The sequence below is a fragment of the Cydia amplana genome, chromosome 13 (genome assembly GCF_948474715.1).
Source record: "Cydia amplana chromosome 13, ilCydAmpl1.1, whole genome shotgun sequence".
In the NCBI taxonomy this organism is placed as follows: domain Eukaryota; kingdom Metazoa; phylum Arthropoda; class Insecta; order Lepidoptera; family Tortricidae; genus Cydia; species Cydia amplana.
The window spans coordinates 2,020,155-2,031,950 of NC_086081.1; the positions used below are offsets into that span (position 1 = coordinate 2,020,155).

An 11,796-nucleotide genomic window follows, 5' to 3' on the forward strand; every position below is an offset into this window, starting at 1 on the left:
TATGAAGTAAAAAGAGACAGGTAATAAATATCTCGCGTACGAGATTCTGTCGCGGGGCATTTTACAGGGGGCCTAGCCCAGATGACAATAATTGATGGAAAACGCCAATCAAACCTTAAATAATAATGCATGGAAATAGTCACATGACTTTTCTTAGTCTGTCTTTCATTTCGATACATTTATTGTTTGGTTTAGCGTTTGTCGATGTATCGGTTGTCATCTTGGCTAGGTCCTCGGTTCAAATCAAAGCCAGCCTGGTGACCCCAGCAGCTGTCATAAGCCCGCACGCGATCTGTAGTGATGCGCCATCGATTATACATCGCAGACTCCCGATGTGGCATTGTTTCATTCATTATGGCTTCCTTGTTTATATGGCTCACGTGAATTGTTCTAGTAGTTAGTTTCTCACTGTATTATCCTTAAGTTTTTTCCTACTGCATTGATTAGAAACAGACAAAGATTCTGTCGCAGCGCAATCTTGCTAAGCCTACTAGCCCTGCATAGTCGCCATAAGATATATCGGAACTGCCAAGGTACTCAAAATGTCTAAACACGGACTTTAACATCTTGATAATAGAGGCTTTGTTCAGATATTTGTGAACACCTCGGTCACACCGATAAATCTGACTGTGGCGGTACAGGTCCTGGGATGAAAGCCAGCGTGGTGACCCCAGCAGCTGTCACAAGCCCGCACGCGATCTGTAGTGATGCGCAATCGATTATACATCGCAGTCTCCCGATGTACCATTGTTTCATTCATTATGGCTTCCTTGTTTACATAACGTCACGTGAGATATTGTTATCTCGTTTAGTTTAGGTTAGTGTGAGAGTGACAGACAAAATACGCCGCGTTTGCGTAAGGTTAGTATTTTTACGTCACTCTAGGCCCGTAAGTGGAATATTGTCCCCGCTACGCGAGGAGAAAATCTCACTTCCTGGCTAAGGCAAGACGTAAACCTTTAGACAAACCACGGGCGGTAATTCGTAAAGCCCCAGATCGCATATTTATGGCCCTCACTTTCGGTTCGGGCCACAAACACCTGCGATCTGGAGCATTCACGACTTCACCTCCCTAGGTATGTAATGTACATATAATTATGGTGCTACTTTACCGCTCTAGGGCGGGATTAAGGGCAATATGCGTACTGTAAAACGTTCTACAAAATACACGTGCGAATAGGTAATTCGCACTTGTATCGTAATGTACTATTACGTTTTTGCATGTAATCCTTCGTGTTACGATTTGCATAATTTTAATAGAACATTTGAAGGGTACACGGAAAGAACATGTCTAGTCACTCTGACAACATTTTGAGTTATCGCGGTTTGAAAGGAACGATGTAGGTATTTAATTAACCATACTATTTTCGTGTATAGGTGTTTTTAGAGTGAGAAAAAAAGTAGTTTTATTTATAATTACAGAGGTAACAGAAGCTGTAACTAATAGTTAATTGACAGCTCTACATTTTGGGATTAAAATCTCATTTTCCAAAAAAAGTGACTAGACATGTTCTTTCCGTGTACCCTTCATTTTATTTTGCATAGCATTATGTATGATAGATTTCTGTGACTATTATTCCGAAATGAAACGAAAAACCCAGGGTACAAATCTTTATTGTCGCTACCGACGATCTCGACGCATATAACGCTTCAATAGTAACTACCACCCGTGTCCGTAGCCCACGGACGCGATCGCTGGCGCGTGGTATGACTGCACGATGGGTTGTGCGATGGGCGCGTGAACGATGGGTTGTGCGATGGGCGCGTGTACGATGGGCTGTGAGATAACCGGAGCGGCGTGGACGACTGGTTGTGCGATTGAGACTGGGTGGACGACCTGAAACATTATCGTGTGTTAATGACCACTTATTTATATTAACGTCAATACTTAAACTAAAAATGGTTGCTTTTAAGTGTTATAGGAATATAAGTAAAGGAGTTGTGGAGCTGTCGGGCTACTCATTTAGTCTACCCCAACTAGTAAAAAATAGGTGCTACATAGAATACAATGTATTCTTAATACAAGTATCCGAACATTCCGAAAAATACAAGTTATAGTTGCTTTTATATATGTATCTAAACGCCAATAACTATACATATTGTGAGCCACCACCCCGTCATACTTTTGGTTGATATTACTCTGGTTGCCTCCTGCACTACCGGTTGCCCACTACCTGGTTGACACTACCTGTTGGAACGACGAGTAGCTAGTATCAGCAGGCTTGGCTATGTCTACGGGAGCATGGAACGCCTGCCCTACCGACGCGGCACTACCGGTTGCCCACTACCTGGTTGACCCTACCTGTTGGAACGAAGAGTAGCTAGTGGCAGCAGGTTTAGCTATGGCTACGGGAGCGTGGACTGCCTGCACTACCGGGGCGGCATGCACTACGGGTTGCGCGACCGCTACTGGTTGCTGCACTAGGCTGACTGATGACACCTGAAAAGGTAAGTAAGAAATAACATTTTCTTGTACGAAACGAGGGTAGGTAACAGCAGACAGAATTGAAAGTACACGGCGAACTTATCCCTAAGAGGGATCTCTTCCAAGATCTCACTTCGTAGACAAACTAATTACCCCGTGTCCAAGTCCGCCTAGCCCGTAGCCGCCCAGTCCGTAGCCGCTGAGGCCGTAGCCGCCGAGGCCGTAACCGCCGATGAGGCCACCGGGCCTCGGCGCGGCTGCCGCCACGGCCAGAACTGTAAATAATATCTGCGGAGAAAATTCAGATTTATATTTAATACTTTATAGGTACAGTCAGCTGCAGAGAAAAGAAGAGAAGTTTGTATGCAGGGGTGGTACCTTTTCTCTGCAGCTGACTTTACATATAACATCCAAAAGTCCATAACATAGGAACAAATATTCGTGATAAACACACAAATGAATGCCTTTACCAGGATTCGAACTCGGGACCTCGACCTTCAAGGCTGGGATGCCGTCAATAAAATAAAACTATTTATTTTTAATAGGAGATATTGATAGTTCTGTCGGTAGGTACACGTGCCTTATATTTTTAGTATTCCTATTTGTCATTGTGGGTTTCTATTTGTAATGTAATTTGTCATGGGGGTGTTGGTATGTGTATATTCACTAAGTTATTTGTGCCGCACATAAAAAAAAACTAATCATGGAATGAGAGGCTTTGAAATAATAATCTGAAATAGTATTTTGTTTGTTTTATTACGTGACTTCGTATATAGTATAAAACAAAGTCACTTCCCGCTGTCTTTATGTCCCTTATGTATGCTTAGATCTTTAAAACTACGCAACGGATTTTGATGCGGTTTTTTTTAATAGATCGAGTGATTCAAGACGAAGGTTTATGTATAATATGTTAACCCGTGCGAAGTCGGGGCGGGTCGCTAGTAAAAATGTATGATCCAATCAAAATTTTCATCTCTCTCTTGAACTCTCCCCTCAAAAAGAAAGTCAAAATCAATGAAATACTCACTAAGTATCGCATAGTTGGGATAACCGTCGCTCGCGAACGAAGAATGTGGTATGACCAATTACTGGACCAGCTGCCCTTATATACGAGATGGTATTTAACTAGCCTGGGTTTAGACATCCGCAGAATTAATTTTAGGTGCGCTGAGCGAACGTGACAAGAAACGGCCCTACATTTCTAAGAAAAACTGTAAGAGAAAATCTTATTTAGTTCACATAAGGATAAACAACTCTATTTCTATTAAGCTAAGGCTGTAATTCCAAATTTTTGGGGATCTTAGTTACGACGTTATTTTTTGAATGGAGTTTTTAAAGGATTAAAATTTATAAGACTACTGAATTACAGCTGATTTTGAATATTTTTATCGGGAATTCAGTTCAGTATTTTTGTAGTAGAGGCGTTAAGTAAAGTATCTTATCTTGGGTTATAAATAGGGATGCAATTTCGTCGCTATACTTACTCAACCTCATATCGGGTAACGGCACCAGTGGCCAGCCGGGTACCAGTGGTCAGCCTTTTGAGCCGTTTATTGGTCATAAATATCTGGTATATTCGTTTAAACAAATCGCGAGTACTCAAATAGGAGCTTTGATTCCTTATTGGTTAATACGTCACACGACAAGTGCGGTGAGGGAACGGGGGGAAGAAATATACTCGTTCATACAGGTGCTGTTTGTCTACGAGTGCAATAGTGTCATGTCGGCCATATTTTTTACTGCACGTGGTGTTCTCTTAACAGGCAAGAAAAACTATGTTTTAATGTTAAAAGTTATTGTTTTTGTTAATGATTGGTTTATTTATTAGTTTATCTATTAAATTACATTATATTTGAATGAAAATATCAATATTTCACTTATAAATTGAGGGGGCTGGCCACTGGATAACACTTTTTTCCAAAGAATCCAGTGCCCAGCCCCCCACGGCTGACCTTTGGGTTATTCGTTTATTTTATTATTTTCGAGCCAATGCGACCGTTAGGACCGTTAAATTTACATTTTCAAATTTAGTTAGGCATGCCCTAGTCAATTTAAAGTAAAACCCAGTAGTCAGCCGCATTTGAAATAACGTTTTAATGCGGCTGAGCACTGGGTTTCGCGGATCCAGTACTCAGCCATTGACCTTGCTTGGTACGTCGTCGCCAAAAATATGTCCACATTTTTAAACCCTATCTCATTGAAATAAGGTTCAAAAGTGTATACATATTTTTGACGTTAACTATACATAACTATCATTTTGCTTTTTCCTGGTCGGTATATGACTTTGTTTATTAATGATAATTAGATCTGCATAGACTCGATTAATTATTTTTTACCGAATACCTACTAGGAACATAATTATATATTACCTGATTTACCTCATTAATTTTTGACGGATTAATTATTAGAAAATAAATATTGCGATTCTTAGTTTGCAAGAATAATGTTAGTTAATTAAGTACCTATGGCCAACAAATTTCGTGTCATAAGAATTGTATGTACCTATAAGATTTTTTATTTATTAAATAAGTAAACAAGTAGGTAAATAATACAAATGTATATGCAAAAAAATTATAAACTAAAATTAAAAACTACAACTAACTACAATAACAATGACTAAAATAGTTCTACATGACATAAAAGCTCTCCAAGGGGCCTCTACGTGTTGAATCTGTGTCCCCACGCAAGCCTATCAAAAAACCGGGATTATAGGCCCGTGATATCCAAGGAGATACAAATAAACTAAAATAGCAATAAAAAATAGATATTTGTATAACATCGTTGATTTTGATATATGCAAAAAATTATAAACTAAAATTAAAAACTACAACTAACTACAATAACGATAACAAAAATTATAAAGAAAAAATAAATATTATAATATCGTTGATTTTGATATAAATATTAGTGATTTTGATCTAATTATTATGAATAGTTTATATAGGCTGAGTACTGGGTACACAGAGGCTGCTTACTGGATTTTGGAGGCTGACTACTGGAGAAAAGTGCCATTTTTTGTTTAAACTTAATTAGAGATATTATAAAGAGGATTGTTATTTTTTAAAATATTTTGTTTTAAAACTATGATAAACAATTGATCTAACCATGTCATTTGTTTAATTATCCGACTAATGCTGTAGAAATGCGGAACGTTCAAACTTAAAAAAGTCGTTATAAGGCTGACTACTGGTGCCTTTACCCTCTACAACAATCATTTGATGGAAATGTCGCTTTTCTTTGATTCGGAATACGGGTGTTTTTGTCATCAAATGAGTGTTGCAGATACGAGGTTGAGTAAGTATAGCGGCGATATGTTTGGCTTTTGTTACATATGACACCCTTAGTTAATATTGTATTTAGTAATCCTACCTATATATTTTCTCGAAATATTCATTGTGGTATTCGTAGCGATACAAAATTTAATTATTCACAATTACTTATTTATGTTTTTATTTTTAGACGAGTTATCTCTGTTATCTTTTTATTGTATATTTATATTTTTTTAATTTGGAGTGCATTTGCATATTTGAAACTAACAGTAAAATCACTTTTCCCGACTTCCAACATACAGGCTGCGCCTAGTTTGGTTCTGATATTATAGGCTGACGGATATTCGCTTAATTGTAAATTTTCGGTTATGTTAAGTTAATTATATGTAAGCTTAAATTTGTAAATATTCTGGCGAATAAACGATTTGTATATTTGCAAACATTCAATAGGATTTTTAATCATTTTACTACGGCCTCCCCTAAATATAAAAGCGTACCTACCTTATCCGTTAATCATGTTACGATACACGCACCGTCCGTTTGACAGTCGCGTCGCATTGACCATATTTGTTCAAATAAAATACACAAAACTAATACACTTTATCGACAGCATGTTTGGATAAGATCTAAAATAGCTCAGTCAATAAGGTAACATACATGAGTTAGGTTTCAAATTCGTAATAAATACCTGAAATACTACCTTATCATTAATATTGCTATAAAAAGTAGGACGACATTCATTACGGTCTTAGCGTTCCTGCTCTTGGACACTAAATTATACATTCCAGTATTTAATAAACATGATTAGCTTAATTACTATATTAAGATGATTAAATTGCTAACACTTAATTATGTACTAATATAGAAATGATGAGGCGAACATGTTTTACTGTAAAAACTATATGTAAGTACCTAGGTAACTAAGTAATGCAACTTTGGTAGGTTAAAGTAGTTAGGTAAATTTATATTTTGTAATAATTATGAATTGCATTAAAAGTTTATACATATATTTGAAGTGGCTAACAGATGGAGCTTTTTAAAATTTACAATGTAAACAATATCTTTTTATATTTTTTTTATTTTCGATCTATCTTTGCCATGTAATGGACTACGGCATTAAATTTGAAACTGAAATAATAGAAGCTACAAGTGCCGTAAAAGTATAAAACTTTGCCCTTTAACATAACTTTGCCCACCGCGTCACAGTTCAATAAAAGCGAAATAATTAAAAGAAATAACTTACAGACACACTTTCTGTAGAAAGTGCAGAAGTGGAGGTTTGACTTAAAAAAAAAAATTGTATTGCGAATTTTGAAAAAAGCAAAACCTATCACCTAGATTTTCATTGTCTCAATAACATACTAACAAATCATAGAGAATGGAAAATATTTAGAAGTGGAAAAACTTCCCTCTTAAGTTGGTAACTAATTAATATATCGGTTAGATTTTGCCCGTATTTCGTCACCCGCCTGTCTAAGATATGTATGTACGTAAATCAGCCGTATCTGTAAATCTACAGCCTATCTAGGGCTAGACTTAGTTGTGCAACATGGATTAGACTTCGTGTAAGATAGATGTTTTTACCAGTGCGTGTGACAGAGCACTAGTTTTAATAACTGGCCTCAGGCACTGTGATATGGCGTAATTGCTAATACATTTGCTTATAACTTTATTTATGCACATATTTTGATTCATCTGTCATTTTGAAATACCGGGATATTTGACAGGGCGCCGCCCGTCCAGTGGCGCCCTCATTCGGGGGATAATAATAAAATAATGGCATTATTCATAAACGGCTGCTTCGTCGTTTGTCACAGGGATCGGAACTCGGAACCGGTTTATTGCTAAAACTTCGAAATAACCATATTTTATATTATAGTATAAATCGAAATGTAGGACTCAGTTGTGTTTTTATTTATTATTTAGAAGTTTAATTCAGGCAACAAGGCCCATATTACAAATACCTTACAGACTAACACGTAACGACTTCGTATTATTAGATATATAGCCAAATTAGAAATTAAATAATTAGCAAAGAACGAAAAAATACCGTTTTCGATCGTTTCCATACAAAAAATACCGGTATCCGATCCCTGGTTTGTCATATCGTCGTTATGCCATAGAGGGCATAGAGAAACAAACGACGATCATCAACTGATTAACTTTCAATAGGGATGACACATGTTGAATTTTATAACAAAATCTAGTAAAATATGTAGCAAACAAGCAATTTATTACAATAATCTGGATATTAAAATAAAATATGGAAATGTTATAAAAATACAGGACCTGAAAGTTACAATTTTTTTTTAAACTTCCAAAAACGATAAAAGTAAGGGTACCATTCGATTCCTTACATTTTATCCAAAAAAATATTGTATAGCAACTATATAGGTACATAAACGCCATATTTCACCGACAAAGACGCAATTTTCTTGTTTTGTCCATACGACAAGATGGGCTCTCAGAGACCTTGACGTCACGTTAATTTATCGTTTTGTTAAGGGCGTTTCGCGAGTGAGGTGCGACTGTCGGCCTTTGACTAATTTCTGACTTTTGTGTTACTATAATGCAATGGGTCCCATATAGACATTTGATCCTAAAAACAAACCCGATCGATTGATACCATAAATGAAAATTAGTCATGTAGCCTATTAGCAGACGTTTATGAATAACGTCGTAATACTTCAGCTTATACGTCCCACTGCTGGGCACAGGCCTCTAATGTGGGAGAGGGTTTGGGCTATAGCTGAGTTGAGGGGATGGGTTGTAGGGGTGGCTTAGTTCGTTAGTAGTGTAGTAGTTAGTTAATAATAAACCAATCCATTTCTGTATAATCCAGTATGAATAAGTTGTAGTCCTACTGTTTACAGTGTATGTTCAAATTGGCATCTAAGTCTACGATGCAAATAAATCACACGTCTTTCTTTTTTAAAAGAGAAAAAGAAAATACATTTATATAACGCCACAACATAGTACATAAAAAAGGCATGCAGAAATAAAAAAAACATTAGGACGCTAAAATAGGATCCCCACTCGGTTGGCGCTGGTTTTCTGTGGGACCTGACTTAATCTAAAGTTAATATTTACTTCGGTTATCGCGATAGTTACTCATGAAATAAAAACATCTCAAATAAATCTAAAGTTATTGGCGACACGTATTTTTCTGTCTATAAATTAATTTACATTGATCCAAGTAAAGCTCAATACGCTTTAATAACTCGAAATTAGGTACACAAATGAGTAACCTCGCACCTAATCTGAGGGGTCCTATTTGAAATGCTAATGTGAGCCATATGCAGAATCGAGTGGAGGTTGTGCTAAGTGTATCAGGTTAGTTTTTGTCAGACTCGTGCGCAGGTACTTGCGAGTTAGACACAGTTTATGTAGAGTTATTACTTAGTAAGTATCATGGTATAATAATATACTCCGCCTGGTACTCTCTTCCGAGATTCGCGAATGACCTAACTGGCACTTGCCTACGTCATCATGCTGTTTACAGGTTCTCAAACTTTAAAATGTGGGAGAATTTTAACCAACAGTGAAAATTTTTTTAACGGCATTAATTTTAAGTTATTCATGTAGAAACATAATAAAATAAAACAAATCTATACTGCACTTTTCACTCCTACTCTTACAGTTCCGAATAGAGCAGCCAACCATTTTCGTAACAAAACATTAATTACGAAGCTTACGACGTGAAAAGTTTGGAAAACACTGCGACTGCTGACACTGAGCGAGAAGGAAATAACAATTAACACGCGTTCGACAAGGACGGTCGGTCAGGGACAAAATGGCGGATTGTCAAATGTGACAGCGCTATCCTGTGTTGCCAGTAGTATAAACAGAATTACCCGAACGTCTGAAATTTCTTTCGTGAATCGGAAGATATTGCTAACGAATAATTAAAAATGACGTGTTATTGTAAAATTTAAGATAAAATACATATAAATGAAAATTATTAAATTATAAAGAAATAAATTAACTTATTAACCATAAATATAATGTACCCATGTAACATGTTATGTTGAAATAAAGTGGCAATGTTATTGTGACGTAGGCAAGTGACACTCTGGGAAGAGAAGACCATGTTTTATTAGACCATGGTAAGTATTGATCGGTACGGTCTAAAATAAAGATTTATTATTTACTAACTTCTGCCTGCGACTTTGTTTGCGTGGAATGATGAATGATAACCGGCCACCTGTTAGTAACTGGCCACCCTAAACTAAAAATGAATTCTATTTACCCCTAAACATAATTCATTTTAGTAGGTATTATTTTGAAATGTACTATATTTTTGATGCCTTATTCTGAAAAATACTATATTCCACCAAAAAATAGTTGGCAACCCTATCCGTGATTGATCCTATGTGACCTAGATGAGGCTAGATAAATTAGATTCCATTAAAAACGTAAAAAAATACGATTATTGCAATTTCATAAGTTGTGTGACGTGTTCGGGTAGCTTTGAATACCTACTTCGGAATTCGGAATTTAATAGGGTAGACTGAGGTTAATCGGATCACAGAGGGAATCGGATCAGATTAAAAAAATACATAGTTATTAAATTTTCAAATGTAATTATTGTATTTTTAAGATGCCTTCATGGATTTGCATGCTGTTTGACTTTTACAAAGCTGAAAAGGTGAAACAAACTACTATTTACTTTAAGACCTGTACCTACGTTACCCTTTTTTTGCAAATAGGATAATTTCCCAGTAACTGGCCACCGTCCAATAACTGGCCACCCTGATGAAAGATGAATTCTAATCACCTATAAACAGAATCCATTTTTGTATAAGGTTTCAATAACTGGCCAGCTTTCAATACTCATACTCATAATCTTTATATATTGCATTTGCGTAGAATTGTGTACTTACCTACAACATGACACCATTGACACCCTGTAGGGCACAGCAAACAGTTTATTCAAGAGGAGATCGAGTTTTTTGTACAATAACCAGCCACCTTATAGGTATAGTACTTTTAGATAAAATAAAATACTAAACATAAGTGTAATCAACATATATAAATATGCGTATAATCGGAAATATAGTATTTTAGCGTACTATATATGTTTCCAAAAGTATATAGTACAGAGAGCCAAAATATAGTACAATACTATATTATATAGTACGGTTGGCAACCCTAATCACCGGTCAGTTTGTATAACCTATAACTACCTATCGTAAGCGCCACTTGCACCATCCCACTAACCCGGGGTTAACCCGTTAAACTGTTAATCCAGTGTCAAATTAATTGTACCGGTAACCATGGCAACTCCAGGATTACCGCTTCGCAAGTGTCACTAAGTGTATTAGCGACCAATGATTTATAACTCAAGATAGGTTATAGGCGTTCGAAAATTGAAGCGCTTACCTTGTGACAATTGGACAAGTTGCCTTTAGTCGCGGCTGGACAAGCGAGAAATGTGCACGTGCTAACGAGCTCCCGCACACCGAAAGAGAAAGAGACGAGCTTATGTTTAACAACGAGTATGACAAAGATGGATGGAATGAGAAAATTAATCAAAAATAACAGATTTCTTCGTAGGCACAGAAATCATATATGGAAGTATTTTTTGTGTTCCTCAAGTATGAGTATAACCTATCTATGGTTACACTCATACTTGAGGAGAGTCAGTCAGTTGAGGTCAGGTATGGTTATATACATTGTTATATATATCATTGTTAGCGACAAATCTATGTCACATGGCACAAATTGTCCAGCCCAGGTTATATCGTTATCGTATCTGGGTCGGTCAGTCGTCAATAATGCAGGCTTCGACTGCCGGTCGATGGGTGACGTCACGCTATCATGTGTGATGTTGCCTTAATGGATTCAATTGGTCGGAGTTTATTGTTTTTAATCTTTGTAAGAAAGGTTACTAAGTAGGTAAGTAATTTTTTTGCACAGGCAGCGTCAAAAGTAGCGGCGTTTCTCATGGTCTGAAAAGGGGTCATTGTTGTTTTATGAAGTGTGCAGAAAATGATACTTTACTGGTTTTTAAATGGCTTTGTTGTACTTTTGTTCTCAGCTAGTCTGTTCGGAAAGAGAAGAGTTGTGGAATGTTTTGGGCTCCATAAGTCCATACATTCC

General features: G+C 36.7%; 1 protein-coding gene across 1 annotated transcript; it reads right to left on the reverse strand.

Annotated features, from left to right (window-relative positions):
• Positions 1-1,598: 1,598 nt before the first annotated feature.
• LOC134653355 (cuticle protein 79-like) lies at positions 1,599-3,529 on the reverse strand. The gene is made up of 4 exons (XM_063508692.1): positions 3,453-3,529; positions 2,579-2,713; positions 2,303-2,440; positions 1,599-1,837 (listed from the first exon to the last, which is right to left on the reverse strand). The coding sequence occupies exons 1-4, from the start codon at positions 3,462-3,464 to the stop codon at positions 1,661-1,663; spliced, it is 462 nt and encodes a 153-aa protein (XP_063364762.1). The 5' UTR covers positions 3,465-3,529; the 3' UTR covers positions 1,599-1,660.
• Positions 3,530-11,796: the final 8,267 nt, after the last annotated feature.

Bases quoted from the DNA above. Each gene is read 5' to 3' on its own strand.
- LOC134653355 (XM_063508692.1), bottom strand. The intron at 2,441-2,578 runs GTAATTAGTTTG...TTACCTTTTCAG, and splicing joins TAGGCGGACTTGGACACGGG to GTGTCATCAGTCAGCCTAGT. The intron at 1,838-2,302 runs GTAGGGTCAACC...ATAATGTTTCAG, and splicing joins GCTACTCTTCGTTCCAACAG to GTCGTCCACCCAGTCTCAAT.